The sequence below is a fragment of the Ranitomeya imitator genome, chromosome 2 (genome assembly GCF_032444005.1).
Source record: "Ranitomeya imitator isolate aRanImi1 chromosome 2, aRanImi1.pri, whole genome shotgun sequence".
Taxonomy (NCBI): Eukaryota; Metazoa; Chordata; class Amphibia; order Anura; family Dendrobatidae; genus Ranitomeya; species Ranitomeya imitator.
This window is the reverse complement of record NC_091283.1, coordinates 382108082-382128548: the sequence shown is the minus strand read 5'-3', so window position 1 is coordinate 382128548 and position 20467 is coordinate 382108082. Positions and strand designations below refer to the sequence as shown.

Genomic DNA, 20467 nt, shown 5'->3' with positions numbered 1-20467 from the left:
TTTTGGGCTCCCTCCGGTGGTTGTAGGTGGTAATGCAGTTGTCCCTGGGCGGCAGTCCTGGTCAGGTGTATCTGCTGATTGCAATTCTGACTGGGGTATTTAGGTTTGCAGGATTCATTAGTCCTTGCCAGTTGTCAATGGTTATTGGGAGGTGTTGGACCTCTGTCTGGTTTCTCCTTCTTAGCTGCCAATTCAGCAAAGATAAGTGTCTGTTTTTTTTTCTTTGGCACACATGCTGTGTGCTGGATTTTTGACTGTATTTCTGCTCTGTGTGTAGGATTCTCTGGAGTTGCAGATATACGTTCCACGTCTTTAGTTAGATGGAGGAATTTTTTGTACAATCTGCTATGGATATTTTTGGAAGGGTTTTTATACTGACCGCACAGTATTCTGTCCTATCCTTTCCTATTTTAGCTAGAGTGGCCTCTTTTGCTAAATCCTGTTTTCTGCCTGTGTGTGTCTTTCCTCTCCTACTCACAATCAATATTCGTGGGGGGCTGCCTACTCTTTGGGGTTCTGCTCTGAGGCAAGATAGTATTCCTATTTCCACCTACAGGGGTATTTAGTCCTCCGGCTGTGACGAGGTGTCTAGGGTTCGTTAGGCACACCCCATGGCTACTTCTAGTTGCGGTGTTAGATCTGGATTTGCGGTCAGTACAGTTACCACCTACTCCAGTGAAAGTTATTCATGCGGCTTCAAGGTCACCGGATCATAACAGTACAACTGGCCCATAATGAGTTAAATGCAACTCAGAAGAAGGGAAGAAAGGTGTTGAGCCATTTTTTTTCTATAGTCTGCTTTGCCTTCTCTTCCCTCTTTATCTCTGGGTGGCTGAAGAGTCTTGTGCTAGCATGAATGTTCAGGAATTAGCTTCTCATGTAGACCAGCTTGCTGCTAGGGTACAGAGTATTTCTGATTATATTGTTCAGACTCCTGTTTTAGAACCGAAGATTCCTACTCCTGATTTGATTTTTGGTGACAGGTCCAAATTTTTGAGTTCTAAAAACAACTGTTAACTGTTTTTTGCTCTGAGACCTCGATCCTCCGGTGATTCCATTCAGCAGGTTAAAATCGTAATCTCCCTGCTGCGTGGCGATACGCAGGATTGGGCGTTTTCTCTGGAATCTGGCTTTGCTTAATGTAGACTCCTTTTTTCAGGCTTTAGGATTATTATATGATGAACCTAATTCTGTGGATCAAGCTGAGAAGACCTTGTTGGCCCTGTCTCAGGGTCAGAGGCAGCAGAATTGTATTGTCAGAAATTCAGAAAATGGTCTGTGTTGACTAAATGGAATAATGATACTTTGGCGGCAATTTTCAGAAAAGGTCTTTCTGAATCCGTTAAAGATGTTATGGTGGGGTTTCCCACGCCTTCCGGTCTGAGTGATTCTATGTCTCTGGCCATTCAGATTGACCAGCGCTTGCGGGAGCGCAGAACTGTGCGCGCTGTGGCGTTGTCCTCAGAGCAGATTCCTGAGCCAATGCCGTGTGATAGGATTCTGTCTAGAACGGAACGACAAGGATTCAGACGTCAGAATAATTTGTGTTATTATTGTGGCGACGCTTCTCATGTCATTTCAGTCTGCCCTAAGCGGACAAAGAGAATCGCTAGTTCATTTACCATCAGCACTGTACAACCTAAATTTCTGTTATCTGTGTCCTTGATCTGCTCATTGTCATCATTTTCTGTCATGGCGTTTGTGGATTCAGGCGCCGCCTTGAACTTAATGGACTTTGAGTTTGCCAGGCGTTGTGGTTTTCCCTTGCAGCCTTTGCAGAACCCTATTCCTTTAAGGGGCATTGATGCTACACCCTTGGCTAAAAATAAGCCCCAGTTTTGGACACAGGTGACCATGCGCATGGCGCCAGCCCATCAGGAAGATTGTCGATTTCTGGTGTTGCATAATTTGCATGATGCTATCGTGCTGGGTTTTCCGTGGTTGCAGGTACATAATCCTGTGTTGGATTGGAAGTCTATGTCTGTGACTAGTTGGGGTTGTCAGGGGGTTCATAATGATGTTCCTTTGATGTCAATTTCCTCTTCTTCCTCTTCTGAAATTCCAGAGTTTTTGTCTGATTTTCAGGATGTATTCGAGGAGCCCAAGTCCAGCTTCCTTCCACCGCACAGGGACTGCGATTGTGCGATTTGATTCCAGGCTGTAAGTTTCCTAAGGGTCGACTTTTCAACCTGTCTGTGCCTGAACATACCGCCATGCGGAGCTATATTAAGGAGTCTTTGGAGAAAGGGCATATTCGGCCATCTTCTTCAAAGTTGGGAGCGGGATTCTTTTTTGTTGCTAAAAAAGATGGCTCCTTGAGACCCTGTATTGATTATCGCCTCTTGAATAAGATCACGGTCAAGTTTCAATACCCTTTACCTTTGCTTACCGATTTATTTGCTAGGATTAAGGGAGCAAGTTGGTTTACGAAGATTGACCTTCAGGGGGCATATAATCTTGTTCGTATTAAGCAGGGTGATGAATGGAAAACTGCGTTTAACACGCCCGAAGGCCATTTTGAATACCTTGTGATGCCATTCGGGCTCACTAATGCTCCATCTGTTTTTCAGTCCTTCATGCATGATATCTTCCGGACTTATATTGATAAGTTCTTGATTGTATATTTGGACGATATTTTGATTTTTTCCGATGATTGGGAGTCTCATGTGGAACAGGTCAGGATGGTATTTCAGATCCTTCGTGACAATGCCCTGTTTGTGAAAGGGTCTAAGTGTCTCTTTGGGGTGCAGAAGGTTTCTTTTTTGGGCTTCATTTTTTCTCCCTCGTCTATAGAGATGGATCCGGTTAAGGTTCAGGCCATTCATGATGGGATTCAGCCCACATCCGTGAAGAGCCTTCAGAAATTTTTGGGTTTTGCAAATTTTTATCGCCGTTTCATTGCTAATTTTTCCAGCGTGGTTAAACCCTTGACCGATTTGACGAAGAAGTCGATTTACTTCTGCTCCGGTGTTGCGCCAACCGGATGTTTCTCTTCCGTTTCAGGTTGAGGTTGACGCTTCTGAGATTGGGGCAGGGGCCGTTTTGTCTCAGAGGGATCCTGTTGGTTCCAACCTCTGTTGATCCTCCGGCCCCTGTGTTGGTTGATGGGGAGTTGGAATATGTTGTTGAGAAGATTTTGGATTCCCGTTTTTCGAGGCGGAGGCTTCAGTACCTTGTCAAATGGAAGGGTTATGGCCAGGAGGATAATTCTTGGGTTTTTGCCTCTGATGTCCATGCCGCTTATTTGGTTCGTGCCTTTCATCTGGCTCGTCCTGATCGGCCTGGGGGCTCTGGTGAGGGTTCGGTGACCCCTCCTCAAGGGGAGGGTACTGTTGTGAATTCTGCTTTTGGGCTCCCTCCGGTGGTTGTAGGTGGTAATGCAGTTGTCCCTGGGCGGCAGTCCTGGTCAGGTGTATCTGCTGATTGCAATTCTGACTGGGGTATTTAGGTTTGCAGGATTCATTAGTCCTTGTCAGTTGTCAATGGTTATTGGGAGGTGTTGGACCTCTGTCTGGTTTCTCCTGCTTAGCTGCCAATTCAGCAAAGATAAGTGTCTGTTTTTTTTTTTCTTTGGCACACATGCTGTGTGCTGGATTTTTGACTGTATTTCTGCTCTGTGTGTAGGATTCTCTGGAGTTGCAGATATACGTTCCACGTCTTTAGTTAGATGGAGGAATTTTTTGTATAATCTGCTGTGGATATTTTTGGAAGGGTTTTTATACTGACCGCACAGTATTCTGTCCTATCCTTTCCTATTTTAGCTAGAGTGGCCTCTTTTGCTAAATTCTGTTTTCTGCCTGTGTGTGTCTTTCCTCTCCTACTCACAGTCAATATTCGTGGGGGGCTGCCTATTCTTTGGGGTTCTGCTCTGAGGCAAGATAGTATTCCTATTTCCACCTATAGGGGTATTTAGTCCTCCGGCTGTGACGAGGTGTCTAGGGTTTGTTAGGCACACCCCACGGCTACTTCTAGTTGCGGTGTTATATCTGGATTTGCGGTCAGTACAGTTACCACCTACTCCAGTGAAAGTTATTCATGCGGCTCCAAGGTCACCGGATCATAACACTTTTTCCTCAGTGTATGAGTTTTATATGGCTCAGAGATATAGGACCTTTTTCCTCAGAGAACGAGGTTTATATGGCACAGAGTAATAGGACCTTTTTCCTCAGAGAACGAGGTTTATATGGCACAGAGTAATAGGACCTTTTTCCTCAAAGTACGAGGTTTATATGGCACAGAGCAATAGGATTTTTTGCCTCAGAGTGCGAGGTTTATATGGCACAGAGCAATAGGACCTTTTTCCTCAGAGTACGAGGTTTATATGGCACAGAGTAAAAGGACCTTTTTCCTCAGAGAACGAGGTTTATATGGCACAGAGTAATAGGATCTTATTCCTCAGTGTACGAGGTTTATATGGCTCAGAGCCATATAGGATTTTTCACCAGAGTACTAGTTTTATACGGCACATAACAATATGATTTTTTTTGCCACAAAATAACAAGTTTTATATGGCACAGAACAATATGATTTTTTGTTACAGAGAACAAGGTTTTTATGCAACAAAGCAATAGGATTTTATTTGCCAGAGTACAAGGTTTATATGGCACAGAGCTACAGGCTTTTATGGCACAGAATACAAGTTTTTTTTCCAAAGAGTCCATGCTTTTTATGTATGCCAAAACAACAGAAAACCCCACAAGTGACCCCATTTTGGAAACTACACCCCTCAAGGAACATATTTCGAGGTGTGATGAGCACCATGAACCCATAGATGCTTCAAAGATATTTATAACATTGAGCAGTAAAAATGAAAAACATTTTTTTTCTGCAAAGACATTGCTTTACTCCCAAATTTTTCATTTTCACAAGGGTAACAGGAGAAAATGGACCATACAACTATTTGAGCAATTTCTATTGAGTACACTGACACCTCATATGTAGTGGTGAGCGAGTATACTCGTTGCTCGGGTTTGCCAGAGCATGCTCGAGTGGTCTCCGAGTATTTGTGAGTGCTCGGAAATTTAGTTTTTCTCGACACAGCTGCATGATTTGCGGCTGCTGGACAGCCTGAATACATGTGGGGGTTGCCTGGTTGCTAGGGAATCCCCACATGTATTCAAGCTGTCTAGCAGTCGCAAATCATGCAGCTGAGGCAACGAAAACTAAATCTCCAAGCACTAACAAATACTCCAAGACCACCTGAGCGTGCTTGGGCAAACACGAGCAACGAGTATACTCGCTCATCACTCCTCATATGTAGTGGAATGCTACTGTTTAGATGCATGGCAGGGCTTGGAAGGGATGTTGCACCATTTGGCTTTTGGAATGCAAAATTTGCTGGGATCGATAGCGGATACCATGTTGCATTTGCAAAGCCCCTGAGGTGCTTCACAGAATTTTAAAATGTTGAGCAGGGAAAATGAAAAAAAAAAAATCCAGCAGAAGTGTTGCTTTAGCCCCAAGTTTTCACTTTTCAGAAGACCCCAAAATGTATTATTCAATTTCTCCTGAGTACGCCGATACCCTATATGTGGTGGAAAACTAATGTTTAGGTGCTTCAAAAGGGAAGTGCGAATTGAATTCTGGAGCGCAATTTTGGCTGGAATAGTTTGCCGATGCCAAGTCAAATTTGAAGAGTCGCTAACATGCCAAAACAGCAGAAACCCATACAAGTGACCCCATTTTGGAAACTACACCTCTTAAGGAATTCATTTAGGGGGATAGTGAGCTTTTCTAACCTTCAGGCGATTCACAGAACTGTTGAAAGGCAACCCCAACATGTACTTATGCTGGCTGACAGATGTACATCATTCATCTGCGGCAAGAAAAACAAAATCTCCGAGTGCTAAAAAATATTCGGAGGACACCGGAGCATGCTCGACAAAATCTTGAGTAATGAGTATATTTGCTCATCACTAATTATTAACTAAAACCAGCAATTTAGGAATTGTTTTTGCATTGTTTAATTCTGAGAACTATACATTTTTTTATTTTTCTAGTGATGGAGCTGTATGGTGGCTTGTTTTTTTGCTGGACAAGATTACATGGTCAGCGATACCACTCTTTTTTTTTCTACATTTGACTTTTAGACTTTTTATTCCACTTTTTGTATGGAGGTATGATGAAAAAGCATAGTTTTTTGCCATATTATTTATTTTTGTTCACTACAGGTCTTTCAAGTTACGTATTTTTTGGTATAATATCCTTTACATTTTTTTCAAATCTTTTAAAACTTTTTAAAAACTTGTTTACTTAGTCTCTCTATGAGACTAACTTATTTCTCTGATCGCTGCCATAACGCATTGCTAGTATTGCAATGCATTATACCTGTCAGTGTTACACTGACAGAAGCCTCTTAAGGTACCGTCACACTAAGCGACACTGCAGCGATACCCAGGGCCGTATTTAGAGTTTCTGCTGCCCTAGGCACTTTTAGTGCTGCCTCCCCCTTTGGTGAGTATGACACTATCGGCAGTGACTTTGGCAAAAATCGCTGATGTGAAAGTCGCCTTTTGCAGCAGATCCGACAGTTTTTCCGCATCTGCCGCGTAATGGATCACTTAGGGCAACACTGCGTTCGGCCTCATTCATTCCCTATGGGACTTACAGACATGTGCGGCTCTTGCGGTTTTGCCGCCATCCGGCAAATGCGGTACTTGCAGCAATGAGAAAAAACACTACTAGCAGTGTTTTATGTATCATCGTAAGTGCAAAACCGCAATTGCCGCACATGTTCGCAAGTAGCCATCATTACCTGTCCCTGCACCTTGCTAGCTCATCCCTATCCAACCCTCCCTGACCTAAAACTACACTATAAAGCTTCAGAAAAGCAATTTATTAACTGCCATATTCCTATGATAATGAGGGCTCTAGGCTACGGCGTAGACTGGGACGGGCAGTCTCCGGGTCTCCATCCTCTCTGTGCACACCCTCAGTCCCTGCCTCACTGCCTGTGCACAGACCACCCTCCACCGCACCCGGTAATCACCGCTCGCAGTAGCATACCAGCAGAGGTGTATCTAGGGTTTCTGGCACCCGGGGAAAGAATTCATTTTGGTGCCCCCCCTCCGCCAAGGACATATGTGATTTGCACACTCAGTCATGTGCCCACGAGCTCCTCTCCCTAATGCTCTCAATGTTCAGTGAAAAACTAAGAGAAGCAGAAGAGAAGCTCGATGTCGCAGGACCATAAGAGTATGTGTCCACGTTCAGGATTGCATCAGGATTTGGTCATGATTTTTCATCAGTATTTGTAGCCAAAACCAGGAGTGGAACAATTAGAGGAAAACTATAATAGAACCATATGCTCCACTTCTGTATTTATCACCCACTCCTGGTTTTGGCTACAAATACTGATGTAAAATACTGACCAAATCCTGATGCAATCCTGAACGTGGACACACACCCTAAGTCTGAAAAATCGCATATGAGTGACGTGTCCATGTGACGACTACTGGAACTTGCAGAGCTGAATCCTGACATCGCAGCTTCTGAATTCTCACAACGCATGCACTGCACTTTTAGGATTCTCCCTTGCCGGTGGACGGTCATGTCAGCACAAGTATGTGATTTGTAGACTTCTGACCACATTCTGACTAGATGTGCCCGGCCTCGCTCAGTTCATTTTCATTGACGGAGGTCACGCATGTCTAGTCAGCACGTGATCGCATTAATGTAAATCCCCAGCATGAGAGAATCCTGACAGCGTGCAGTGTGCACTGTGAGAATTCAGAAGTCTGCAGTCACAAAGAATGACTGCAGACTCATCACAAGCCTGGACATCCCCTTTAAAAGGGACTCTGTCACCTGAATTTGGAGGGAACAATTTTCAGCCATAGGGGCGGGGCTTTCGGGTGTTTGATTCACCCTTTCCTTACCCGCTGGCTGCATGCTGGCTGCAATATTGGATTGAAGCTCATTCTCTGTCCTCCATAGTACACGCCTGCGCAAGGCAAGATTGCAGATTGTGCAGGTACAGTATGTACTACGGAGGACAGAGAATGAGCTTCAATCCAATATTGCAGCCAGCATGCAGCCAGCCGGTATGGAAAGGGTGAATCAAACACCCGAAAACCCCACCCCTATGGCTGAAAATTGTTCCCTCCAAATTCAGGTGACAGTGTCCCTTTAAATCTCCTAACATATATAAAAACATGAGAGTTAGCATCACAAATAACATTTACATCCAGGTACCTGATAGATGACGTCGCCTCTGGAGCCGTTCTCCTTTTCTTCATCTTGTCCAGATCCCATGATGAGTTTTCTCATCCACAGCCGTCTCTGCAGACTTCCATCTTCGCCGCTCTTTTGCAGAAAGTCTCCACATGACGCCCTTAAAGATACAAGTGTCATTATAATGCTCCCAAATAAAAAATTGCCCCTCACTATATTGTCTGCACAAAGTATGACCCCCACACTGTCCCTCTTATGGTACATGCTCTTCACACTGTCCTCTCCTTTCTATACCAGTCCCCTCTTCACACTGTCCTCTCACACTGTGTCCCCCTTATAGGGCCCAGTATTTATACTCCATATTTATACTCCATCCTCCCACACTGCGTTCATGCCTCCCCCATCCTCCCACCCTGCGTTCATGGCTCCCCCATCCTTCTCCCCTGCAAGCATGGCTCCCCCATCCTCCCACTCTGCGTTCATGGCTCCCCATCCTTCTCCCCTGCGTTCATGGCTCCCCCATCCTTCTCCCCTGCGTTCATGGCTCCCCCATCCTCCCACTCTGCGTTCATGGCTCCCCCATCCTCCCACTCTGCGTTCATGGCTCCCCCATCCTCCCACTCTGCGTTCATGGCTCCCCATCCTTCTCCCCTGCGTTCATGGCTCCCCATCCTTCTCCCCTGTATGCACGGCTCCCCATCCTTCTCCCCTGTATGCACGGCTCCCCATCCTTCTCCCCTGTATGCACGGCTCCCCATCCTTCTCCCCTGTGTGCACGGCTCCCCATCCTTCTCCCCTGTGTGCACGGCTCCCCATCCTTCTCCCCTGTGTACATGGCTCCCCATCCTTCTCCCCTGTGTGCACGGCTCCCCATCCTTCTCCCCTGTGTGCACGGCTCCCCAACCTTCTCCCCTGTGTGCACGGCTCCCCATCCTTCTCCCCTGTGTACATGGCTCCCCATCCTTCTCCCCTGTGTGCACGGCTCCCCATCCTTCTCCCCTGTATGCACGACTCCCCATCCTCCCCTGTATGCACGGCTCCCCATCCTTCTCCCCTGTATGCACGGCTCCCCATCCTTCTCCCCTGTGTGCATGGCTCCCCATCCTCCCCTGTGTACATGGCTCCCCATCCTTCTCCCCTGTGTGCACGGCTCCCCATCCTTCTCCCCTGTGTGCACGGCTCCCCATCCTTCTCCCCTGTGTGCACGGCTCCCCATCCTTCTCCCCTGTGTGCACGGCTCCCCAACCTTCTCCCCTGTGTGCACGGCTCCCCATCCTTCTCCCCTGTGTACATGGCTCCCCATCCTTCTCCCCTGTGTGCACGGCTCCCCATCCTTCTCCCCTGTATGCACGACTCCCCATCCTCCCCTGTATGCACGGCTCCCCATCCTTCTCCCCTGTGTGCACGGCTCCCCATCATTCTCCCCTGTATGCACGACTCCCCATCCTTCTCCCCTGTATGCACGGCTCCCCATCCTTCTCCCCTGTATGCATGGCTCCCCATCCTCCTCCCCTGTGTGCACGGCACCCCACTTTTTTCCCTGTCATACTTACCTCTCACCGGCGCGCAGCACAGAACTTCCTGGCATCTCAGCGTCTTCCTTCCTGTCTTCAGCGGTCACATGGTAGCGCTAATTAAGGGTGATGAATATGCGCATATTCATCACCCTTAATGATCGGTACCATGTGACCGCTGAAGACAGGACGGCGCTGAGACGCAGTTGCAGCCACCGCTGGAGGAAGGTGAGTATTACGTCTTCAGGGAGGGAGGGAGGGGGGCGGGAAGGAGGGAGGAGGGGGGGGCGGGAAGGGGGGAGGGAGGAGGGGGGGCGGAAACTTGACCCCGGAGTTTTATAAAATAAAAAAAAAATAAAAAAGGAAAAAACCTAGCTCAAGGGCGCCCCCCCGCATCCCGCCGCCCTAGGCACGTGCCCTCAAGTGCCTAGTGGCAAATACGGCCCTGGCGATACCGACAACGATGTCGATCACTGCAGCGTCGCTGTTTGGTCGCTGGAGAGCTGTCACACAGACAGCTCTCCAGCGACCAACGATCCCGAAGCGCGCAGGGCCGCGCTTAGTAACCTGATGTTTACCCTGGTTACCGTTGTAAAAGTAAAAAAACAAACACTACATACTTACATTCCCGGTGTCTGGTCATGTCCCTCGCCTTCAGCTTCCCGCACTGACCGGAAAGCACAGCGGTGACGTCACCGCTGCACAGCGTGCTTTACGGCCGGCCGGCGCTCAGTCAGTGCGGGAAGCTGAAGGCGAGGGACATGACCAGACACCGTGAATGTAAGTATGTAGTGTTTGTTTTTTTACTTTTACAACGGTAACCAGGGTAAACATCGGGTTACTAAGCGCGGCCCTGCGCTTAGTAACCCGATATTTACCCTGGTTACCAGTGAAGACATCGCTGGATCGGCGTCACACGCGCCGATCCAGCGATGTCAGTGGGAGATCAGCGACAAAATAAAGTTCTGATCTTTCCCCAGCGACCAACGATCTCCCAGCAGGGGCCTGATCGTTGGTCGCTGTCACACAACGATTTCGTTAACGATATCGTTGCTACGTCACAAAAAGCAACGATATCGTTAACAATATCGCTATGTGTGATGGTACCTTTAGACCATACGGAGTGCATGATCTAAACAGCCCACCATAGTGTTACACCCGGTCTGTTTACTGTACCTCCAGGGGGTCTCTGTCAGGACTCTCGCTCTATGCCGGCTTCACGCTGCCTGGATGCAGCCCCCATCTCTCCTTCCCCTCCTGCTTCCTGGCGTGCAGCCAGCAGGTTCCCTGGAAGGGTTCTTAGGACGCACGCCGCGCCTGCTCCCGGTCTCTTAAAGAGACAGTGTGCATTTTTCAAATGTTGCCTCTAACCAATGGCGTGTGTTTGTCTATTATTTTTAGCCCTTCCACCATAGGGAGGGCGCCGGAGCAACAAGTGTCTACTGTTGCTAACTTCCGGTTCCTGTTATTCTGCGCTTCTGTTTCTGAAATATCTGCAAGGAACTCCGCTTATTCTGTCTGTTTCCACAGATCCTCTGCTACCAGTTACCCGGTTAATCTGGACTGCATACGCAGTATCTACTCTGGACCCGTCTAGTCCTGCCAGTCCGCCAGCCTCACTTCCGGACCACGCCAGTACCACCGGCACCAGCTTCTACACCTGGTATCCTCCAGTCAACTCTGCAATACCCGCTAACCTTGCTGGCCCGTCTGTTCCGCTGGGACAGCCGACACGAGTACGGGGTCTAACTGAAGGTAGCACCCGTGTCCTCCAGGCATTCCATTCTGTCCCTGTTCGAGGGGACTTACTACGGGTGTCTGGGGCTCACGCAGTAACGCCCCCTTCGGAGCCCCCCGGACTGTGGTCTAGTGGTTCCACATCAAACCTTAATAAATACGAATGTGAACTTCTACATCTGTGCCTCCGTTTCCATTCGTTACACATAGCTAGCAGACCCGAAGGTCTTCATGACGACCTCGGGTTGCCATGACAATGATCAGCAGCAACGCATTGATGTTCCGGTGTTACCTATTGCGTGAGAAAGGAAGCAATCTCCCTCTACTTGCCTCCCAAATGCTATGATTGATATCGATCATGGCATTTAGGGGATTAAACAGCTGAGGGCAGTGCAGGCTCGACTGTCACTTAAAGGGAACCTGCCATCAGAAAACGCTGTTAAGCTTCAGATGTGTGCTTAGTTACAGGTTAATAGTGTTACTATGCTGGCCGGTGCCTGCACATAGCCGAACACTCCGGGGATAAAGTTAACTTTATTCCCACTGCCAGTATTCAGGTTCAAGTCATAGGGTGGCGCCGGCGCCCCTACAGTTCAGTCACTGCTCTGTGTATAGTGATTGGCGGCTATCTCTTATACATAACAGTGCAGTCCGGTAATGCAGACTGGTAATGTTTCTGTTTTCCCTAACTGGGTTCCCTGACACTATCAAGCATCTGAACTATAGTTAGAGACATCCACTGAGCACAGCGTTACACAGGACTGTGAATACAAACATCTCCCTATTACCGACAAAATGGTGGAAAAAAACTCTTTTATTTAAGGGTTACATTTTTAAAAGTAGTATCTATATTAATATTATTTATTCACATCAAAAGATATTGTGTGAATTTATGGTAACAAATTAAACATCTAATTCTACAAATAATAACAGAGTAGAACGTGTGACTTCTCTGCATTTAGTGGTCACTACTCACCTGTGCGGTTATCTGTAGGAATCTCCTCTTTACACCGCTCATCACCCTTCACATATGTCTCTGTAGTATTAATATGGGTCAGATCTTTACCCTGAAACAAATATTGGAAAAGTCACAGACAGATGAAAACTTAATATGATGACCAAAAATAACAGCAGTAGTTATCACATATCTGCAGGGCTTCGATATAAATCCAACTTGTTGGCTCCTAGTTCTAAGCCTTAGTCTCCATAACTAGAAAATTGTGAGAAGATCCAGACAACATCTAATGTTTATGAGCAGCTTTATCCTGACATCTCCACCAGGTATAAAACATACACTGAATGGCCACATTATCAGAGACGTCCATCTAGTAGCACATAGGGTCTTCTTTGGTCTTCAGAACCTCAGCAATTCATTGCGTCATAGATTCCATTAAGAGAAGAAATAGTTCATCAGAAATATTGGCCCATCCTGACAGGATAGCTCCTTTGCCCTATGACGTTTAGTTTTTTCTATTTCCCTTAGACATCAATCTCAATGGAACTGGTGTTATAGCCCATCCTTGCTAAGGAAGGGCGTGTGCGTTCAGACACATTAGTTGGACACTAGCCAACTTACATGACTTTGCTTCAGCTGTTGATCGGAACGATTTGTAATCTTCTCAGAGTTGTTTACGTCCTCAAATCAATTTTTGTTGGATGCTTTTCCTCAATTATAACTTCTCAGTATTTTCTACACACCTTTATATGTAAAAAGCCCGTGAGCAGAGGTCACACTGCATACAGTGGCTTGTGAATGTATTCACCCTACTTGGCTTTTTACTCATTTTGTCATATTACAATCTGTGTTTAAATATTTTTGTAATTTGATTTGCGTGTGATGCATCAGCACTAAATAGTCTAAGTTGGTGAAGTGAAGTGAGAAAAATATAGGCATCAATTATATTTATGGGACCAAATAACTAAAATTTGGCATGTGCATATGTATTCAACCCTTTGGCGAAGAAGCCCCAACAAATTTCTGATGCAAGCAATTACCTTCATAAGTCATATGCTCAGTGAAAGTCCTCCTGTGTGAAATCTAAGGGTATATTCCCATGGTCAGTAACCGGCAGCGCTTTGGATGCAGCATATGTCCGCTCCGTCCAAAGCGCTGCCAGCTTTTGTACGCAGGCGATTCCGCATGTGTTCATTGAACTGTTTGGAATCACCGTGTCCTATACATTGGACTGTGATATTTATCTTGCGGAGACTGAGCATCTCCGCAAGTTAAATAGACATGCTGCGGTCTGGAAAGACGCTCCACATGTCCGTCTTCGCAGGGAAGCCGGAGGCGTCCATGCACGCATAGTGAAGATGGGATTTCCTGATATCCCCTCCACTATGCTGTAACATCTGGCAATTGCGGATGTACGCAGCGTCCAACCCGCAGCGTTTACTGACCGTGGGAACATACCCTAAGTGTCACATGGTCTGTCAGGATATACAAAGCTTTTCTGAAAGGCCACATAGGCTGCAACACCAGGCCAAATTTTACAATCCTGTCCAGCGTCACCTTATGTGGTAATAACTCTGAAAGGCTTCAACGGATCCCACTGATTCTGAGATTCTTTTCTTGTGACATACTGTACTCATGATAGTGGTAAAATTTGTTCGATATGACTTGCATTTATTTGTGAAAAAATCGGAAATTTGGTGAAAATTTTGTAATTTTCAAACTTTTAGTTTGTATGCCCTTAAACCAGAGAATTATATCGCCCAAAATACTTAATAAATAACATTTTCCACATGTCTATTTTACATTAGCACAATTTTTTGAAACATAATGTTTTTAATAGAAAGTTAGAAGGGTTAAAAGTTGACCAGTGATTTTGAACTTTTCAAGCATAATTTACAAAACCATTTTTTAGGGACTACATCACATTTGAAGTGACTTTTAAGGAAATTGACACCATTCTAAAAACTGCATCCTTCAAGGTGCTCAAAACCACATTCAAGAAGTTTATTAACCCTTCAGGTGCTTCACATGAAATGCTGCAATGTGGAGAGAAAAAATGATCATTTAATTTTTTTTCACAATAATTTTACTTTAGACCCAAATTTCTTTATTTTCAAAAGAGTAACAGGAGAAAATGGTCCCCAAAATTTGTTGTGAAATTTCTACTGAGTATGTGCCGACCTGAGTATAAGCCAAGACCCTTAATTTTGCCACAAAAAAATGGGAAAACTTAATGACTCGAGTATAAGCCTAGGGTGGAAAATGCAGCAGCTACTGGTAAATGTCAAAAATAAAAATAGATACCAATAAAAGTAAAATTAATTGAGACATCAGTAGGTTAAGTGTTTTTGAATATCCATATTGAATCAGGAGCCCATATAATGCTCCATACAGTTCATGATGGGCCCCATAAGATGCTCCATATTAAAATATGCCCCATATAATGCTGCACAAATGTTGATTATGACCCCATAAGATGCTCCATACAGACATTTGCCCCATATAATGTTGCACAAATGCTGATTATGGCCCCATAAGATGCTCCATACAGACATTTGCCCCATATAATGCTGCACAAATGCTGATTATGGCCCCATAAGATGCTCCATACAGACATTTGCCCCATATAATGCTCCACAAATGCTGATTGTGGCCCCATAAGATGCTCCGTACAGACATTTACCCCATATAATGCTCCACAAATGCTGATTGTGGCCCCATAAGAAGCTCCATACAGACATTTGCCACATATAATGATCCACAAATGCTGATTATGGCCCCATAAGATGCTCTGTACAGACATTTGCCCTGTATAATGCTCCACAAATGCTGATAATGGCCCCATATGATGCTCTATACAGACATTTTCCCCATATGCTGTTGCTGCAATAAAAAAAAAATCACATACTCACCTCTCGTCGCTCCACACTAATCGCATCATCGCGCCCTCTGACCTGAGCGTCACTGCAGAGGACGCGGAAGACGGAGCCCGGCGGTGGAACGCGGACAGGTGAATATTGCGCAATGCCCCGTTATACTCAGCTGCCCTACACGTCCCTGGTTCTCCGGGCGCCGGCAGCTTCTTCCTGTGTTGAGCGGTCACATGGTACCGCTCATCACAGTAATGAATATGCGGCTCCACCTTTATGGGAGTGGAGTCGGGTCCATAATCATTACTGTAGTGAGCGGTGCCATGTGACCGCTCAACCCTGTAAGAAGCTGCCGACGCCCGGAGAACCAGGGACGTGCAGGTACCGGGCCAGGAGCAGGTGAGTATGATTAGACAGCTGCTGCTCCCCCTCCCCTGCCGACCCCTGGGAATGACTCGAGTGTAAGCCGAGAAGGGCAATTTCAGCCTAAAAAAATGGGCTGAAATTCTCGGCTCATACTCGAGTATATACGGTATGTCGATACCCAATATGGGGAAAAAAGTACTGTTTGTACGCACGGCAGGGCTTGGAAGGAAAGGAGCACAGTTTGACTTTTTGAATGCAAAATTGTCTGGAATAAAGCCATGTCACGTTTGGAGAGCCCTTGATGTGCCTAAACAGTGGAAACCCTCACAAGTGACCCCATTTTGTAAACTAGACCCATCAAGGAACTTATCTAGATGTGTGGTGAGCCCCTTGAACCCACAGGTGCCTCACAGAAATTTATTACATTGAGCTGCGAAATTTTTTCCCAAGAAAATGTTATTTTAGCGTCATTTTTTTATTTTCATAAGGGTAACAGGAGAAATTGCATCATACAATTTGTTGTGCTATTTCTCCTGAGTACCATGAGTATGACGATACCACATATATGAAGGGAAAACTACTGTTTTGGTGCACGGCAGGGCTCAGAAAGGAAGGACTGATGTTTTGGAATGCAGACTTTGATCAAATGGTGTGCGGATGTCATGTTGTATTTGAAGAGCCCTTGATGTGTCTAAACAGTGGAAAGCCGCCACAAGTGACTCCATTTTGTAAACTAGACCCCATAAGGAATTTATCACTAAAATGTTGTTTTAGTTTTAAATTTTTATAAGGGCTAATAGGAAAAAAAAGAACTCAGTTTGTTGCAAAATTTTCCTGATTTTGCCAATACCGGACATGCAATCAGAAAATACTTTTCAGGCACAGTGCAAAGGTCAAAAGGGAAGGTGCGCCATATTATCGTGCAGATTTGGCTATTATGGTTTGCGAGTGCCATGACCCACTGCGAGAGCCCCTGAGGTGCCAGAAAAGCAGAACCCTAAATAACTGACCCCATTTTAGAACTGCACACCTCCTGATGAATTAATCTAGGGGGTAGTGATCATATTGACATGGCAGGTGACTCCATATGTCATACGGCAACACTCAAGAGGGACGGAGAACTATTTGCCTCTTAGAGAGCAGATTTTCCTAGAATAGTTTGCGGACTCCATATACAAGGCCCCTAAGTGCTAGAAGAGCAGAATCTTCCCTCAAGTGACCCCATTTTGGAAATTATACCACTTAGGGAATTTACATACAAGTGTATTGACGATTTTGACTCCAGGGGTGTTTTCCAGAAACAGGCAGCAGTGGATGTTGCTGAGTGAAAATTGCAAACTGCCATTGTAGTGCCCAGGACATTATGCCCAACCCATGCTTCTAGAGACACATCCCTGTAAATTAGGCAGGCTCTCATCACTAGAGAAATGCCAAACATGTGGACTCGTCTCTAAATGTGGTTTAGGCACACTGTGGGGCACAGAAAAGAAGGGGGCATTTGGATTTGGGAGCGCATTTCACTTTTCCAGAGCCTTTATGCTACGAATAATGTGGAAGACCCCTATAATTTCATTGACAGTTAAAGGACCTGAGTAGGGGCTTTTTTATGGATTGATTTTAAGCTTTTGTTAGGAACATTTTACATGGTATTTCGGATCACATTTATCCACTGTTTTGCACTGAGCACTTACTTCAGGGTTTCCATCTTAATCTCCAAGTGACATGATTCAGATGAAACCCAGAAGGATCTGTTCACTATAACGAGGCAGCAGTTACTTGGTCTGGCCTCTATTCAGCAGTGTCCTTTTCAGAAGTGCACAAAACTCTGACCAACTGTGCTTTTATGCATGCCTAACAAGACGGACACAGCCGAAAGGCAGGACAGACAGTGTCCATAGTGACTCCATCTGCCTTCAGTGTAAGTGCTCAGCGTAGAGAGCAGGATAAATACACAGGTCTGCAAAAAAAAAAATTTCAAGAGCTGTTTTGGTTATTCCATGTAATCTTTGTTTTTAAGTGCGCTGAATCCGAAAATGACCTCCGTTTTGTCATAGGACATCACGTTTTCTGACAATTTAAGTAACTATGTTAAATAAGACAATACCTCAAAATAAATGAAAATAGACTCATAAAATTATTTTTTCATTACTAATGTTTCATGAAAATAATTTTTTAACTGCAATGAGCTCACTAACACACACTAAAATCGATTCTTCTTCCCTGTGAGGCTTCTCTTGTTACATTTACGTTTGTGAGTAGCATCTGGAATGTTTCTCTGAAGCGTCCAACAGTAGTCTGCCATCATTGTAATGCTCCATCTTCCCTGGTATCTTCTTTCCATCTCTTTATTGTCCTGGTGGAATCGTTCACCTTGCTCTTCACTCACAGCTCCCAAATTTCAGGAAAGTTGTCATGGTGGGAATGGAGGAAATGCACTTTCAAACTCATCAGGCAACCTAAAGCTTGAAATGCTTTCAGCATTCGTCCAACGATTTTTTTGCAGTCAGGGTCTTTGTTATTGCCTAAAAATTTATCTACGACCTCTTTAAATGCAAACCACCCTTCTTTTTGAGGATGCATCATGATATTGATAAACTCTTCATCAGCTATAAGCCTTCTAATGTCTGGTCCGACGAACACACCTTCCTTCAATTTTGCCTCTGAGAAGCCTGGAAACTTGGTGACCAAGTATTTGAAGCATTCTCCATCTTTTGGAAGTGATTTTATGAATTGCTTCATCAATCCCAATTTTATGTTGAGAGGTGGTAGAAGAACTTTATGGGGAGGAACCAAAGTTTCTCGGAGGACATTTTTTTCACCAACTGTGAGCACCCTCGGCTGCCAATTCTTCTTGGTCCAGTGATTTTGTCGGTCTCGACGGTCCCATAGACACAGAAAACAAGTATAACCAGCTTGTTGCCCGAGCAGCATGCACAAGACTTTCAAATCCCCGCACACTTGCCAACCGTGGTCTTCATATTTAAGTTTACGAAGAACCAATTCCAAGTTCTCGTAGGTTTCCTTGAGGTGTACAGAATGACCTACAGGGATGGAAGTGCAGCACCCCAAAGTCCTGGTCATTGCAGTAATGTTATTCTTCCACCAGGGGGAGTGATGTTACGTCTGAAGGCAATGAAGGAGATCTTCTGTCCAGGTATCACAACCACAATACACATTTCACACTCCAGGCCGCCAGGGGGAACCATGCTTCTGTCTGTTAGGGCACTCCTGACAATTAGGTAAAACTAGTAGTCTGGACAGAACGTGAGAAGGAGAGGAGAGCAGACGGAAGGTCTGTGGGAGACCGAGGGTTCACAGAGCTGCGCCTGCCCCACGTGCGGCAGCATCCAAAGAAAGAGACATTGAAAGGAATTGTGTTGCAGTGAGTGAGAAACGAAGTCATAGCAAACGGAGAGGAACATCAGGGGGAGACCAGCTAGAAGCACGCTGCCTCCTTCTGTAGCGCAGTAACCGGTAGCCAGAACACCGAGGGAGTAAGGATCTCTATGCTTTACTTCAGAGACTGGCAGGACAGTTGATTCCACGTTGGCTGCCCGACCATATACCCAGGAGACACAATGGCAACTTGTGGGGGCTGGGGCGTCTCTAGGTTCCCTATAAAAAGCCTCAGGCCATCAGTCATATGGGTTTTGTCCTATCCGTCAGGGGGACAGAGAGAAAGAGACTTAACACCGACGATAGTTGTGAGGACCTCACCGAGGAGCTCAACAGGGAGGTACTACAACACTCAGGCGCTAGAGAAAGGCTATGGAATTCCACCTGGATAAGGGGACTCTGGATTTGCCTTCAGACCGGCCGGACTCTGCCTACCCTGTGGTCCCTACCCTGGACTGTGGATGCTGAAGCCTTCAGTAAAGGTAAAGAGACTGCAACCTTGTGTCCTCGTTATTCACTGTGCCTTACATCATCCACCATCTACACTCTGGGAACCCCTGGGGACATACTTCACCTGTGGGAAGGTATACCATCTAGCTGCCATAACATCACCCCAGTGGACCCCTAAGCAGCGTCGATCACCCTGACCGAATACCACAGGTGGCATCACGAACACTATCCCTTTAAAGATCTTTCCCCCCATTTATCAACGGACGTCCCCTGGGGCCATGGACCGGGTTAGCCACCGTGACATCCCTGACGAGAACTGAAGGGCCCGGCTCCGAGTACCCCATTGCCCTACTGGGGGGCGCTCCCGAAGCATAAAAACCGCCGTTGTGCAGTAAAACTGCTTTCAGACTTCTTTTTGAAGAAAAGACGCCATTGCACTGAATCATAGTGGATTTTGAATTGACCCATCAAACTTCGATATCGATGCAATAAACCAACTTATCTTCCTAAGCAAAGTAAGGAACGAACTCGTTTTCACGATGTCTGAACCATGAAAAAGACACTCCTGGCAACAATAAATTCTTGCTTTTGAGCCTTGATCCGAGTAACTCAGCGGCATCTTTGGGAAGATTCAAGTCTCTTACCAAATCATTCATCTCCTCCTTGTATCATCTTCAAAGTCAGAACTTGATTCATCATCTGGTTCAGGTATGACTCCACCTTCATCAGTTTTCTCTTCCAAGGTAGCAGGGGCCTTGGGTACTGGTATATCTGTGCCATGGGGGATGGGACGAATTGCTGAGAGAATAATGGGGTATGAAATGGAATGCTTCCATTTTGAATTATACCCTTTCACATTGCATGAACAAAAGTAACAATCGTCACTATGGTTCTTTTGCTCTCGCCATACCATAGGAATCCCATAATGGAAAGCTTTTTTCTTACCCTTGAACCAATTTCGGAGGTCCTCAACACACCGTTTGCACACTTTATGTGGTGCCCAAGCT

General features: G+C 45.7%; 1 protein-coding gene across 1 annotated transcript in view; it reads right to left on the bottom strand.

Annotated features, from left to right (window-relative positions):
* The window catches only part of LOC138666634 (zinc finger protein 208-like), a 164741-nt gene that overhangs the window by 101533 nt on the left and 42741 nt on the right, over positions 1-20467 (bottom strand). The window contains exon 5 of the mRNA XM_069754830.1: positions 12400-12490. Coding sequence (XP_069610931.1) covers positions 12400-12490 — 91 coding nt within the window. The remainder of the gene's footprint in view (positions 1-12399; positions 12491-20467) is intronic.